Source organism: Oreochromis niloticus, linkage group LG1 (assembly GCF_001858045.2).
Source record: "Oreochromis niloticus isolate F11D_XX linkage group LG1, O_niloticus_UMD_NMBU, whole genome shotgun sequence".
NCBI classification, from domain to species: domain Eukaryota; kingdom Metazoa; phylum Chordata; class Actinopteri; order Cichliformes; family Cichlidae; genus Oreochromis; species Oreochromis niloticus.
The window spans coordinates 11,575,164-11,591,792 of NC_031965.2; the positions used below are offsets into that span (position 1 = coordinate 11,575,164).

Consider the following 16,629-nt stretch of genomic DNA (forward strand, 5'->3'; position numbering starts at 1 on the left):
GTCTGTCTGTCTTTGCTGCTGCTTCATCTGCGACATGAAGGCCACACAAGGCCATATCAACACCACCATAAAAGAACCATTATTTTTGTATCCTTACACTGATGGAGCACAGAAAAAAAGGCAGATTTAAATGGGAATGTGGTCATTTTTGATAGATGTTTTCTCTCATAAACGATGGTAATAAGTGTTTTCCACCACACAAAAGGCTAATTTACACCACTGCTGACTTATTGATTGTTGGTTATTATTAAAAATATGTTTTTGTCTAAAAATATTTTTTTTTTATTATTGTTTTTACAAGATGTGTCCAATACTGTATTATCTGTGGTGTATACATATATATATTTCACTGAAAAGCAACTTTATGGCACTGCAAAGATACAAAGAAACAGCTCAGAAAAAGTGTGAGTGTGGTACCCTTCATTGTAGACCCAAATGGAAACCAAATGAGCATAAAGCACATTTCAAATTCATTGGTGGGGCCAGAGCAGACCAGAGGAATATTTAAATGTATGATGTCTGCCAAACTGACTCACTTCACTCAGTTCATTGAGTGATCTGTGGGGACTTGTAAATTTTGAAAGTGTTTATCCCTACTTACTGAATTTTATGAGAACAAAATATATAGCCTTTGTCCATTGTAAGAATAAAATTAGTGAACTAGAGTAACAAATTCTGCATTTTTTGCCTTATTAATGTCAATTAGTGAAAGAAAATTTATATCAGAACCAGATAAAGTGGGGGAAAGGTATTTCTTCTGCCTGCTGTATTTGTATTTGATAATATGTTGTGTGGTGTTTCCAGTCTTTTTCTCTGTATTTTATGTCTACTGGATTTGAAAGGTCTGCTTAAGTGCTACCACATGTTAAGCCTTTATACTGCTGTCACTAACTTAATGTGAGCGTGTTGTTTTCCAGACTCTGTGTGTGGTGAATGTGTATGTGAGAGGAGACAGATGCAAAATGACACAGACAGAAAAATAGAGGCTACATGTATACAGTATATGCATTTGGTTACTCGGATCGGGTCTTTTTCCATGTGGGAACAATCTAAACTGTAAATCACAACTATGTCACACTTGAAAACATCCCAATTGATTAATCTTTTACCTTTATAGACCTATCTCTAAATCAGCAATGGGGTTAACTAGGTGATTTAGGAAGGTAGGGAGAGAGGTTAGGCATTTTTTTTCAGTGTAATATTATAGTTCAGAAGCATCTTTTGTTTGACAGTGGAATTAATCAGGATCTGGGAAGGACTAGGTGGAATAGGGGCTTTTTTTTCCACCAGACGACTCTGTAAATCTGCCCCAATGACCGGCAGGTGAAAAAATAGAGCAAATGAGAGGCTCAGTGGAGGGAAATGTAGCAGGAGAGGAGACCTGGATGAATTAAAAACTGGTGGAAAGTGATTTCAAGAGTAGGAGAGAATGGAGTGATTCATGTGATGAGTGAAAAAACTGTGGAAATGTCTAATCATGGCTGAGTTATGCTTTAGCTACTCATATCGGCACACGGTGGTGAGAAAACTGGACTGTGTGCGTGTATCATATTTCTCTCTAATATTGTAGGGTCTTTACCTTACACTAGAAAGTGCTTTAAGGCAGCTGCTGTTAATTGGCGCTACATAAAATAAGATTGAAATGAACTGAATCTAACTCATGCTTGCTTCATTCTTCATAGGTTTTTATTTTCATGCCTGCTTCCTTATCTCTATATTTCTTCACTCATCCCTCTTCATCCTCACACCGTCCCCCACAGTAATCATTATGCTAACTAAAGCTTAGTTTTGTCCTCATTCCTCCCATGATGTGGAACTATTTCCCAATCGGCTATTGTGAGGGGCCTTCAGTTTCTTAATTGCAACTTGAGGAGACAAGGAGTAAGGTCAGAAGAGGCCTGTGGAGAAGCTAGAAAATAAAGGCTTCATCTTTAAGATTTCCTACACTGAAATCTAGAGCTGCAGCACATCTGTGAGGTATGCTTAGCTTGTCACATTTACAGTTGTGGTCAGAGGTTTACATGCACTCATCATGGGAATGGATGCCTTAGTAATTTGGGGGTTTTAATGATTTCTTTGAACGTTTCTTTTTCCAGAGTGGAATGATTGTTCAGCATAGACCTTTAATGACTTTAAAAAAGCAATAATTAAATCTACAAGTTTGAATTTATTTTGCATTCTTTTCTAATTCACACAGAGTCAGAAGTATACATACACTCCACTAATATTTGGTTAAATGTCGCTTAGCAGACTGCACCTTGAACAGACACTTACAGTAGCCATCAACAAGCTTCGGGCATAATTCTAGCTGAATATTTGACCACTGTTCTTGGCAGAGTTGGCAGAGTTCATTTTCATTGCCAAGGACCTGGCTTTCAAACATAACCCACAAATTTTCAATAGGGTTGAAGTCAAAGGTTTGGGAACACCATTCCAGAAGGTTAATGTTTTGATGCGTCTCTGGATCATTGTACTGTTGGAACGCCCAAGTTATCAAGCTGTTGATTAGAGGTGGAGTTTAAGAATTTGGAGCTATTTCCTCTTCATTACTCCATCTAGTTTGTGCAGTGTACCAGTACCACTGGCAGCAAACCAGCCCCAGAGCATGGCGCTAGCACCACTATGCTTGACAGCTGGTTCAGTGTTCTAAGGTTTGAAAGCCTTACCTTTACTCCGCCAAACATATCTCTTGTCATTATAACCACAAAGTTCAATAATTCTCTCGTCTTGCCATAAAACTTGGTATTTGGCGCGGGTGGTTGTAAATTTCAATTGAGCTCCAAGGTGTTGGTTTTGGAGCATGGGCTTTGTTGTTGGTCGGCACCCTTTCAGCCCAAGGCGATGTAAGACTCGCTTCACTGTGGACAGTGATGCTGGGGTTCCAGGAGTTCCCTTGTTGGTTACAGTGGTTGTTCCTGAACATCCTAACTGGTTTCCTTTCATCTGAGGGTGACAGGTTGGATCTTCTACAACAGTACAGTACATCCCTGTACAACAGTACATCCCCAGCAGGTCCCCGAGGTCATGTGATCAGGGCTTGCTGGTCGTCCAATATACGAGGCTGAAAACGAAAGGCGATAGAGCGTTTTTAACTGTGGCCCCCAGACTCTGGAACTCCCTTCCTTTGAGCCGGAGATCTGTGGACTCAGTAGTTTCATTTAAATTTCATTTAAGTTTCGTTTCATTTTACAATTCTCCTTCTTAGTTCCTTGGACTTCTGATTATCGGTCAGTCCAATGTCAAAGAAATCCTTTGTATGTTTGCAAAGACAAATAGATGTAATAAACCATTTTCACTGACAGAAGTTAATAGGCCAAAGTCTATTAAGCATATGTATTTTGACCCTGGGTGGATTAGAGAAAAATAAGAGGAATAGTTCAAACACATTTGATCATATTGTGCCAGTTTTTTTGGTTTTGTTTTTTTAATTGTACAGTTGGCATGGACATATTCTTTGACAGCTGTGTAAAGTCTTGTTGTTAGTTTAATGTAAGTAACAAAAGCCATAACAAAAGTACTAATCTATACATGAATTAGAAGTTTTTAAAGTAATATTAAGAGATGATTTTAAGTATTACTTCTCTATAAGAGTCTTTAAGACAGCAGAATGGTGCAATATATAACTTCTGATGAAATTAGTTACCAACACACAACAGTCTGAGAGTTGAAACAACTGTGCATCTATCATACACTAGCTGATGTTGCTTACAACTGAAATTATGGAAACAAGGATTTCTCATCTTGCAGCATCACCTCTCTCTCTCTTTCTTTCTCCCTTTCCGTCTTTCTAGCATCTCAAGGAAGCAAAGTAAAGATGCAAGTGGCAGAAACAGGGAAACACTTCTTTTCCAGATCCTCACAATCCTACTCGCCTTCTCCCTTCTTCTTCTTCTGCACTTTCCTCAGATGGAGGAAGTGGTTTGTGAGCAGACTGTGGCTGACTGGAACACTGTGCTGTGCACTGGGGAAGCCGAAATCTGAGCTTCTGTGGATTAAATGTTCCACTAGAGCAACAATTTCTGTGAGGGGGAAATCATAGAGTGGAATAGGAACTGAAGAGGGGGCTCGCTCATGGTTCAAATGGAGACAGAAAAAGTTGCAATGAAGGGAATTTCTCACAATTTTAAATTAAAAGTTGGCCACATTGGCAGTTCATTCATTTTCGATGCTAGCCATGTTATCAACGTTTGGGTAAAAACCTAGCCACTTACCTTTTTTGTATATCACTCTCTTTCTCTGCATCATTCTTATCTCTCTCTCACCCTCTGCTGTCAGCTGGCCAGCAAAGCATCTACGAAAGATAAAGTGCAAGAGAAATCAGGTGACAGTAAATTAATTACGTTCCATCTCAGATAAACTGTGACAGTGAAGGTGATTTAGTAGGTGCAGGTAAAACATTGCTGTTCTCTACACACATTATAGCAATTATGATATATCTCCCTTTCAGTGTGACCTGCGTTACCATAGGGATGAGGAAACTTTGCTGTAATTGTGCGAATGTGGAGTGTATTTGTTTCATTTTTGTGATGGTTGAGGCTAGTGTCAGTCTGGCCATGGCAGGAGAGAGCTGAAAATTCATACCACAAGCCACTGAAGATGTTCCAAACCAGCATGGTGTGAATATAATACATATAATGTCAACTCCCACAATAGCAATGTTATCAGTGAACGGTCTGGGGTTCATCTGAGTTTCTTCCATCATAATTCTATAACTCCATAACACTATAACTCTCTATTATTGAATCCTGTTCAGGAGTTATTTTCTGAATGGTGCTAGAAAGCATATGATTGTCAGTTACAAAATATGATATCTCTGTTTGCTGCAATAAATGTAATGGCATGACAGCAGAGGGGAACAGAAAAAGACTGCAGATTGCAAGCCTTTATTTTGTTACTAAAGCAGGCTATTGCACACAGTAGGCCAATGTTTCTGGTTTTTACAGGCTACATGTTTGTTTTGTGCAGCTTTGTGTAAATTTTGTGTTTTGTGACGCTGTCATCACACGTAAATCTAAGTTGTCTTTTGTTTTTCTTTACAAATTGTGTAAAATGTTTTGCTCTCGTAGCTTCTGAACAGTCTTCAGTCAGACAGTCATTTTTTTCAGAAAAATAGTTTTCTGGTATAAAACAGCAGGAATTTACTCATTAATGAGAAACATTTGAAGACAACACTTCTCACATGCACTGTCATTCTGATGGTATATTCATAAAACGCTTGATTTTATCTTGATTTTACATGATGTCGGAGGCACAGTTTACCTGTTAACCTGCAGTTTGTGCATGCTCATTTGAGCTGTTCTGGGAAATGCTTCTTCAGTGCTTCTCAAATACTTTGAGAAATATACCAGAACAAGAGAAACTATTGGCTGCTAATGGTACAAGTTAGTCTCTGAGATGGGAGAAACTGTATCAGCTGCACATCAAGCATGAAATAGCTTTTCACTGCAATTTTAGTCTGCTTGCATTGGCAAGATTAGTCGTCTCATTAACTATTAATACAGTGTGGTTTCTGAACAGTGAGTCAGCTGAGACCTTAAGAACAGTGGTCCTTTCTTGTGGCTTACACACTCCTTAATATTTTCTGTGATGGAATAGTCTATTATTAGCTTGAACCAGCGGCACAGAAGTTGGTTACATCATATTATTGTGTTTTGTAACAATAATCTGCTGAGTAGATTGATTAAATAATGGCTACCAAATAATCCTGCTCTATGCTTCAATTACAGTGAAGGTCAATCATGTGGGACTCTGAGCACAGATGTGCGTCAACAGCGAATAACACAGTCTGAGGTCTGCACGCAGAGGTTTAGGCTTCAATTAATCTAACAAGAGAGCTAATTGCTGCCAAATATTGTCGGAAATGCTGAATTTGTGAGGTTCATCCTCCCTGGAAAGCTCAAAAGCTTTTACCAACTCAAAAACAGAATGATAGAAAATAGATACATAGTTGAAAATGTCTCTAAAATGCTTTTTTCAAGTCCACAATGTTTTGACACCCAATTTCAAATACTATAACTTTTCGTCATTTAACTTAAAAATGTGCAAAAATAATTTATTAGGAAATCAAGTTATTCAAACAATTAAAAAAAAATTATTAGCAAAATCTTGTTTTATTATATTTTAGTATCTTAATACTTTGTTTTTTGATCCTTCCTGCTAATAGATGCAATTTGAGGCAAACTATGGGTAATGTTTTAGCTAACATTAAAGTAAGTAGTAGCTTCTGCACATTACATGTCTACTACTAATAAAAGAAAACATTACTCAACATTAGCTTGTGCTTCTTCTTCTTCTTCTTCTTCTTTTTTTGTTGACACATTATTTATAATCCATTTTGAGTTTTGAAACTAGATGATGCTCAGCTAAAGAGAGAAAGAGACAGCGACATACATATTTAACTCAGTTAACCAGTTATCACTTCCTTAAACATCACAACCAAAAACATCACCGTATAACCTCCATAACTACTTACACTTCTACACTTTTTGTCCTCACCACCAGTATATCACATGTGTCATGAGCTATGAATTTTCAAGGTTTAAGCTAAGCTAACATTAACTGTTAGCTTAGAAACATGGTGTTAAACTTGTATGCCTAAATGCACCACATATGTTAATATGATTAAATTTAAATAGTTTCCATGGCACAAGTAAAAGGTATTTTTGCTGGAGAAGATACTGCATATGTAAGCAAGGCTTTCCCAGTTTTCTATTGAAAACAGGAAGAATGATAACATAGCATACATGCTTATATCCAGTACACTTCCACTGGTTATAAAGTGAGAAAATTATTTGAAAATCATCTACTGATAAAGATCCTTAAAGCCTCTGTGTTAATTTTTGAAAATGAAAACTTAAAACAAATGCAATGTTTAGTAGGACCACGACTATTACCTGGAGGTAATGATATCGTTTCACCACAAGGTGGAAGCAAAACGTCAAATATGGGGATCCTCGAAAAGCCTTCAGAGGGTCAGACTGCTCAACAATAAGGAAATGAAGCTCCTAATGCATAACAGACCTGGTCAAATACATCCTCTTCCTCTTTGGAGAACATAGCTAGGCCAGATCAACTGACTGCTGTTGTTTATTATTGCATTTTTCAAGCCTAATGTTGTTCACATCCGTGCATGTTAGCTGTCACCGTTAATGAAGACAAGTTCTTTCCACTTCTGTTTCTTTGAATAGAAGCATGTAAACATATGGTGGAACATATGAGCCACCGCGGCACCTTCAGGTTTAATGGTCACAGGATTTGCCACCTCCACCCTGTGGATGATGTCTTTTCCTCCCACACATTTTATATGGCGTAAAGTGGAAAATTTACTTGCCTCCAAAAGCCTGAATTAACAAGGTGGTAAGAGATGCACGTTTCGCACTGTGTTACAGAAACAACCATGGGCTAAAATCCCAAATTTTCTCAAACTTCATCATTTATCTCAGAAATGCTAATTAGTTATGATGTGTGATCATAAACTGAGAAAATCCTGATATAAATAAAATCATCATGTTTAAAATCATGCTGATTTCAACTCCCATCCCCCAGATATTTTCTTCTATATTTGAAAGACCCTCTCCTCCACCCACAGTATGCAAACAGACACAGGAAATACTATTGTTCCAGACAGGAAATGCTGAGAGTGGGGCCATAGATGACACTCCTAAAACTCTGAGAATTAGGAGCAAAGTGACGCGGAATGATTATATGAGTGACATAAAAAACAGACTGAGAAAGAAAACTGCATTCACTCTGGACTCTCTTTGTCTCAGTAACCTTAACTCCAGCATGTACAGACACTTACAGTACACACGCACATGCACATGAACGCAAGTAGTTACACATAAATAGGCAAAACAAAGACTATGTTGTGGCTCGCAGCCACTAGAGAAGAGTCTCACTCAGCTATTCGGGAATTTAAGCCATGGTAACTGAGCTGGAATCTTGGCCTGTCTCTAGCATCCCTCTATTCAGCCAGTTAGTATGACAAAGATCTGTTATTCTGTGAGTGTGGGTGGATGCCTTTGTGCTACTACACTCAGATACTCAGGGTGAGAAATGCTAAGGAACGTACTCCAAAGTGAAGACGTCATAGAGTCTCAGATTTCTTTGAGAAAATCAATCAAAGTTAAAGTAATTGGAGTAATAAGGCAGTGAGATGTTATTAGCATTAGGGCCAAATCTGACTGATGATCACTTATGTTCCTCATCAAATGTTTTTCTTGGTTTGTAACGCTTTCATTTAAAACAACATAATTTGGCAAAATCAGATGACGATATCCACTGAAAGCTGACGTTGTTCTGCCCCGGTTCACCATTAGGTTATAGCATGCATGGATATTAGATTAGTTGGTGTCCTCCAAGGTGCAGCTTCTACAACTTTTACCTGTGTGTCCATTCGTATCTGCCACAGACTCTTTTCTGGTTTTATATGTAGAATTAACACCCCTTCAGTGTAGTCTGAACTTGGTGCAAATATCTAACAGACTCTTGTCTCCCCTCATTATTTCCTGTGTCGTTCACACACTTAGGCACACACACGCACACGGCAGATGACGTGCAGCCGGCTCCATGCCTGAGTAGCAGACTGCGACACAGCATCTGACTCCCCTCCCTCCCTCCGCATCTATTTCTGCAGTCCTCTCCTGTCCCAGGCTCTCTGCTTCCGCCTCCTCCCGCAGCCCTGCCTCACTGCTAATAATCAATAATCTGTATTAGCCCATCACTAATCATATTGTGACAGACAGTCAGAGAGAGTAGTGCAGTCAGGCTTTGAGCACATCATCCGCATGTGTGTGTGTTTGTGTGTGCGTGCGGGCAGCTGGGGAGGGAGGAGGGAGGGGTGTATCCTAGCAGGGAGCTTTTCCCTGTTGTAGTAACCAACCACACGTCGACTGCCAGCCATTACTTCACTGCAGCAGCAATCAGCCCTTCCGTACTTAGTGAGCCAGACACACTAACCTGTCTGTCCCCTCCTCTTTCCTCTCTCTCTCTGTCTCTCTCCCTCCCTCTCCTTGTGTGCATATTCAGCAGAGCTGCCCTCCTCTCCTCCTCATCACTTTGCCACTCCTGTGGCATTGCTCTTTGCTTGAAGGGGACACCGGCCTGCTCCTCACCCACTGATTCTGCATGACTGTCACAAAGGTAAGACCGCTTCGGATCTGGAACAACTTTTAGGATCTTCACGCAACGGTTTGGCTGATGCGCTCAGGAGACTGAAAGCATTATCTTTTCTCATGCATGTGTGTTTTTGAGTAGTGTTGGAGCTCCTGTGTAGAAGCTGGTTGTCAGGATGTTGCTGCCTGAGGATGTGTGTCATGTATGGTTTTAATAATTGGCATTCTCTTACTGTAACTGCATTACATTAAAGGTCAGCAACAGTTCATTCTGGGGATGAGAAGTCATTCGTTTTATCTGCATAGAAACTATTTAAAGTTCATTCAAAAAGTCCAAGATGCTATCCAGTAGGAGGCCTGGCGTCTAGTAACAAAGCGGATGCTTTGCAAGCTGTTATCATGCATGTTGGACTGGTGTGGTAGTATTAATGGGCTGTTAACATGTTTGGCACGTTTCTTTCATTATAAAACATGAGAATCAAATCATGAGGTCGAAAGCAATTTGTGTTGTTTGCTAGCAGCTGTGGGAATAAAGCATGTCTGAAAGCTCTGTGGTGGCTTTCACGAATAATCACATGTAGCGCTAATATGCAGAAAGATTACATTTAGCAAATTATACCTTACATGGATGCTTAGTCCAAGTCCTTCACATGTAAACACATCTCAGCTGTTGGTGGCGTCATTGTGACTTCACCCTGATCTGATGTGCCTTGGATTATATTTACGTTTGTGCAGTGATTGGAGTGAAATAATCTGCCTAATGAACAAGGGTAAAAGTAAAATGCAAAAAATATTGTTCAGACATCAGGGGAACTGAAGCTTTATTAGGGTTTAGACAAATCTGAAAATAAAGACTTGTTTTTTGGTTAAAGTTAGGTGAAGGGGTGGGGTTAGGCAAACAGCAATATGGTGGGAATAATGGTGTATCCTCTGGGGATATACTCTGGGGCATTATGCTGTTCTCTCAACTGACAACAAATGTGTTTGTGTATTAGGAGCCTAAAGCTGATCTTAAAGTAGGGTAAGAGTTCATGTGCACCTAAGTGTGTGCTGGTGGTCGTAGTTTGTGTTGACGTTCATCGGCGACTTGAATCCTCTTAATCAATTTAGCATACACACACATGCAGAGAGAGAGAGACAGACAGAGAGAGGAAATTAGCACACCTTCTCCCATGCAGAGAATTAACCTGGACTGAAATAGATGACCTACTGTAGACATGGGATAATGGCCTATTTACACACACTCGTGGTCACACACCTCCATTTTCCACCAAAAAGTGTTGGTAATAAAAAATGAAGAGGTCTGCATTTCCAGGATGCAATCTGCAACACAAAGCTGCACAGATTCACAGACAGTTGCTCTCAAAGCACAATTTTGCTGCCAGTGTGTGTATGTGTGTGAGTGTTTGTGTGAGAGAGAGAGTTTGTGTGGGAGGTGTGTGTGTGTGTGCTGCTGCGTAGGTGGACGTTCTCCACTATGAGAACTGAAAGAGGAAAAGGTCAGGTGCTCATGTGTTGGCACTTAGCCATAACCAAAATCTGACTGTAGACAAGACCCAAAGCACTGAAAAGAAATTTAATGAATATGACGCTTTTTTTCCTACCTGTAATTATGGAAATGATGTGAGGAGGAGGAAGTGAGGGAAAAAATTGAAAAAAAAAACATGCTTTGACATCTTTGTTAAAAAAAAAAGGTATGAAAGCATTTTACCCGGTGGTATCTAAAAGCTGATGGGTGTGTGGGAGAAGAAGGGAGAGAAAGAGAGGAGAGAGGGAGAGTCTTGGGAGCTGTGTTCATGGCTCTGCCTGCCAACAGCAGAGAAGTCACCTTGGGAAGGATACAGGACAAGGGCCTCTATGCTGACGGGGCTAAACACCCTTCTTCCCCTCAGCGCATAGATGCAGACTGACAATATTGTGGAGAGGAAAGCCTTGAGATTCCTCTTTAGTATCAGACCAAGATCTGCATTCCCTTGCCTCGCTGTTTATTTAAAAAGTGTAGAGTTGAAATAAGAGTGTAGATATTTACACAGTTGCAGTAATGCTCTCTCTTTAAACAGCAGTGAAGCACAGCTCATTTATGTTGCCTCCTGAGCACCAGCATGTCAAAAACACAAGAGAATGTGGATCATTACTAAACATCAAAGAGCACATCTGCATATTTGATTATTAAAAATATTAACCAACACCGCAAGGGCTGTTAAAATGTATTTTCTCTATTTTAGTACATTATAAACATTTTAATCCTTATCCTATTAAGTAGGACAAAAGAAGAAATAAAATGGTTATATATGACTTTAGATTTTTCTAACAATCATTAAACCAAAAACAGCTATACTTGTTGTTGTTCATTCCATAAAAAGTATGTATTTGATTTGAGGGTAATGAAAGTTGCCGGGACTATTTTTCTGAGACACTACAGGAACTCCTGGATGTAATTGAGAAACAGCAGTTGCTATAAAAAAGGTCCACCAACCAGAAAATGATCATTGTAAAGGTCAAAGAAGTGCGTTGCTTTCACATTGAGATAGACACATAAGCTGACAGAGTGAGGAGCTACTGTTCAGTCTTTTAAAATGCTGACAGAGAAAATAGGTCATTGCACGTTTAAATCCACAGCCTTTGCTTTCAAACATGGCCTTATTGGACTGAGTTCTCTGTGAGACAGAACCATAAGCTCTTTAGCTTTCAAAGACTGACACTTTAGAATAATTTCTTTAGGGCAAATGCTACCAGCTATTATGCCACCAAATAGCATAATACCTCAGATTGATATGATTTGTAAATACCCGAGAGCATCCCTAAACTGTATGACTTTATTATGCTGTTGGTTTATTAGCAGAATAAATGCCCTGTGTGCAACTGTTCTTCAGCAATATTTTTACATTGCTACAGAGTTGCTAAGGAGCAAGTGATCTACAACTTAGTAGAGTTAATTTTCAAAATGCAAAATAATTATTTTAGAAATAACTACTCGTCTCCCCTTCATGTTTGCTTTCATTTGAAATCGATCCATCCATGAGTTTTTTAAAGGTATGTACACACTGGAAGCAACTTGCAGCAATGTGGTGACTAAAGACCACAGATAGTGAAGATATTCAGAAACTTCAAGCAAATAAAGGCAACACAACGCTGGTGACATGAAGTGGGTGGGACCCAACATAAACTTTTCTAATCAATTCAATTCAATTTTATTTATATAGCTCCAAATCACAATGACTGTCACTAGAGGTGCTTTATATTTTGAGGTAAAGCTCCTACAGTAATACAGAGAAAACACTCAGATGATCTTCTATGAACAAGCACTTGGAGACAGTAGGAAGGAAAAACTCCCTTTTAACAGGAAGAACTCTCCAGCAGATCCGGGCTCAGGGAGAGGAAACCATCTGTTAAGTGTGCTTAACGTGTTTTTTCTGTGGAGGGCTGAATTTAATATATAAAAAGGGGTGAATCAGAATTAAATAAGAACATTTCAGTTTGCGAGCACACAAAATGTGTAGAAAAATATTGAGTTTGTCAAAATCGACACATTAAGGATTTCACTCACTCCATTTGGAAAGCTCTGTTGAAACAACAAGTTAAAATCGATCTTTGACTCAGTGTCCCATTAAATCAATTTCAACCTGTACTCTATTGTAACAGACACAACATTTATTTTTCCTGCCTCAATGCTTTACTTTTACGAATGTTATAAAAATCCTAAGTGTAGCAGCTTTTATACAGACATACAAAGCAGCACTGCGAAATTAATTATATTCATTTTTTGACAGTCAATATTAAAACATACTGTTTAAAAATAACAGATATTTTTAACCTATTTAAAATGAATTAAACAGTAAAAGGCAAACATTAGGTTTGTGAAGTCCCATTTTGAGTTTCATGGGCGTTTCTATTTTGTTATTCTGGCTGCAAAACTGTATGCTCAACTTGTTAATCAGCAGTCATTAGCCAATAATATCCCAGATAATCCTCCTTTCTGAAACATATGTACAACATTTGCAAAATGGACTCAAATTTTTATTCAATATGGCCTAAAATAAGTGACTGAGGTGTTACGCTCAGTAACACTGTTTACAGAGGTCCAATAGACTTTTATAGGACCGGAAGTACTTTTGCAACCACATGTAAGTGACTCAGAAGACTCAGAAGCTGAGTCTAAAATCAGTGCTGTGAAAATAAACACATACAACAAGTAAGTATGTACAGTACTGTGCAAAACTCTTGAGCCAAACTTCATTTCTTTATGTTTTGCATCCAAGGATCAAGACTTTCTTTCAAATGTTTCAGATTTTTTTTTATTATCTTGAACTCAGCAGTAGTTTTCCAGACTTTTGGAAAACTTGCTTGGAGTTTTTTAATATAACTATCTCTAACCTAATACTAATTACTCTTGTTCAACTAGTTTTTGAGAGTTGCCTTGATAACAATTTGTGTCCACTGAGATTCCAAAATATCTTCATGTATCTACATGTATTTGAGCTCTGGTGGATAGCTTACTTTAAATCCAAACAGCAGACCACACGCCTATGCAGTGCCAGCCGAACCAGTGAAGACCACCACAGCTTGAATGGAGACACTTGTATCCAACTGGGCATCTTCTGGCTGCATCTTCTCTCTCACATAAGGCCCATCACTACTTTCTTCATCATGCCTTTAGCCTTCATGTCTGTATTCCATGTAAGAAAGACTTAAATCTACTATTTAAAGAAGAAATGCATTCTAAGAGACATTTCAAAAACACTTGAAGGCAAGACAAGGTTTACCTAAATATGAATCCTCAAGGATCCCACAAATGCGTGATCCTGATTTGTCCTGTAATCCAGAATACGGTTTTAATATCTTAAGCAATATAATTAATTCAAAAATTGCATTGCAACAAGACCATTCCCTTGTGAACACACACATCACCATGCATTACATATAATATCCTCTAGTCCAAGAATAATATGAAGCTTACTCTAACCCTAAGCACGCAATATGCATTGGCTTAGAAATGTGTAAAGGCTTACTATGGATTAAAGAGGAGGTGTCAACAAGCAGATGATGGGGACTCCTTTATTTTGTGATGTATTTCTAATAATGAGCAGAATATTACAACAAATTCTACTTACATTTCAGCTGTAAAACAAACACAAAGAACTCTAATTTCAACATTGGTGCATCAGTTTTTTAGTGATATCAATCAGTCAGAGGAGGAAAAACTGGTATAATTTTATGAATGGATAACATTTTGACATTGATATTTATTAATTAGCATTAAATTATTGGTAAAATATCTAAAGCAAGTCTAATATGCTAACGCAAGTTTAAAAACAAACAAACAAACAAAAAACTACTACTATTCAAACTATTGCAGATATCAACTTAATTAGAAGTGCATGTGTTTTTTTTTCCCAATATCACACTGTGTTTATGTTATGCTAACATAGCGGTGTCGCTAACGATCACGTAGCACATCATTATATACCAGCTAGTCCAACTTCAGTAACCCTACAAAAGTCACTGCTAGTTTTCTGTCGTCATTTATGTTGGAAGTGATAGCAGAGCTGTACATTTTAATTTTTTCAGAAATCTCTCTGTCGGAACATGTTATTTCATGTTTAGGTGGAAACTAGCGAGCTAACTTCCTGCTAACTTCTAACTCCGTTGAATTTATTAATTCTGTTTTCATGGATGCCTGAACGTTAAACTTAATTGTTACACCTGGTAAAGCAGCAACACTGACCATTTTATTAAAGATGAAAGAATTCAGAAAGTTTTTAACTCTCAGTGATGCCGCAGTGTTTGTTTGACTTTGGGACCTGAAGCGGAGTTTGGACCCAGATTACTCCGCGAGGCTCCTGACTACGGTAGCCGTAATGCTCTGACAATCCATCAAGTGGTCGTACTAAAACAGTTTTTGACAGATTTTTGAGCGCCGTGTACCACATAAAATCGGTTCGAGGTCAGTAAGCACAAACAGAATTCATACATAAGGCGCAGTGTTGATTTTTGAGAAAATTAAAGGATTTTAAGTGTGCCTTATAGTGCGGAAAATACGGTATAAAATTTAAAAAACTTAATAACTAGATTTACTCATCACTCCTACAGAAAAATACAGTCAGGTCTATATTTATACACACGCATTACTTACTCTTTGATATTAACGATGCAAAAAAGTAGTTCTGCAACTGGTAGCTCTGAAGATGTGTTAGCTCTACAACCCTCCAACGTTTGTTCCCGCTTGCTATGATTTGAACTTTTTCTGAGATGAGCATGCACAATAGTTTGCAATGAAAGAGTCACTGTTGAAGTATTTACTTCTCATTGGGTGAACACATACAGATCTGCATGTAGATGATCTGAATTTTCTTTTATTCAAATACAACAAACAGGAAAGAATCATTTAATAACCATAAACATAATATATTTATATTAATCAGCCATTTTTATATCTAAGTAATCAAACAAATGCCTGATTTGACTTTGTCGAGTGCAGTTGGGGGTTAGGGGAGTGAGACAGGACAGAAAGACTGAAGAGAGCCAGACTTTTCTCAGCTTTCAGGTTAGTGACTGAAGTGACTACCAATGAGAGTAAAGAGTTCCGTTGACTGACATATGAAAAATACCCACATGTGACCAGCTGTCATCTTCAAAGCAATACAACAAGCAAATTGCTTCCAGTGTGAATGCACCTTTAGTCATCCTTGCAGCTTTGGTTGTATTCAGACCACATTGCGTGAGTTGCAGTGCACACTGTGGACATGTGACCACTCTGTTGCAGGTCAAGCACACAGAGACAAACCATTCACTATTGACCTGGCTAATTTAGAATCACAGATTAATCTATCATGTTTGCATCTATGGGCTTTTGGAGTTAAATGAAGGACCGAGAGAAAACCCACACAAGTACAGGGAAAACATGCAAAATCCACACAGAAAAGCCTCATTGTTATCAAACCCTTTCTGATGGATCCCTAACAGGAAACTAGTGTTTTAGTGTGTTTTACCCCAAAAAAGAGAAAAAGAAAGAATAAATAAGTAAAACAAAACACACGCTTCTCACGGAGTAATTAATACGCTTACAATTATACAGCATACCATTATAGAAGTTTATTCAGTTTAGGAGTTGTACATTTTATCTTCCACCAGAAATCACGTTACAGATATTTTGTGGGTAATCCATTAGAGGTAAGCATACCAAATCATAAATGCTGTGATGATTTATTTTACAGTTTATCCACAGATTAGAAAAGACATAAAAAATTAAAACAATGCTTTTCTTGAGCGAGCTGCTTCGTTCTGCACACAGCATGCTGCTCTCAGCAGGCACAGCAGAAAGCATACTTGCGCTTGGTACCACATCAGGGAACAACATGAAATTATCATTACTATATCTGGACACCCTGTTCTCATTTGCTGTGTGATTACGTGTCCGTCTGTGTGTGCGATGAGCCCGTGGACATAGATGGGATGGCACAAATGTGAATTGGCAGACGTGTTATGCGTAGGCTGGTGGGAAACACAAATTACTATC

General features: G+C 38.5%; 1 protein-coding gene and 1 long non-coding RNA gene across 5 annotated transcripts in view; one reads left to right on the forward strand and one right to left on the reverse strand.

The window, feature by feature from the left end:
- Nucleotides 1-3,406: 3,406 nt before the first annotated feature.
- Nucleotides 3,407-13,888, reverse strand: LOC106098640 (uncharacterized). 4 transcript variants are annotated; one of them, XR_001224916.2, is made up of 4 exons: nucleotides 6,473-6,584; nucleotides 6,270-6,362; nucleotides 4,212-4,291; nucleotides 3,407-4,019 (listed from the first exon to the last, which is right to left on the reverse strand). It is a non-coding gene; the product is annotated as an uncharacterized LOC106098640 (long non-coding RNA). The 4 variants fall into 4 exon arrangements; XR_003216513.1 differs by lacking the exons at nucleotides 6,270-6,362; nucleotides 6,473-6,584 and adding an exon at nucleotides 13,611-13,888; XR_003216521.1 differs by lacking the exons at nucleotides 6,270-6,362; nucleotides 6,473-6,584 and adding an exon at nucleotides 6,894-7,133.
- coro2ba (coronin, actin binding protein, 2Ba) overlaps nucleotides 8,876-16,629 on the forward strand; it is a 44,578-nt gene continuing 36,824 nt past the window's right edge. Inside the window, exon 1 of the mRNA XM_003450748.5 lies at nucleotides 8,876-9,141. Coding sequence (XP_003450796.2) covers nucleotides 9,127-9,141 — 15 coding nt within the window. The 5' untranslated portion in view covers nucleotides 8,876-9,126. The remainder of the gene's footprint in view (nucleotides 9,142-16,629) is intronic.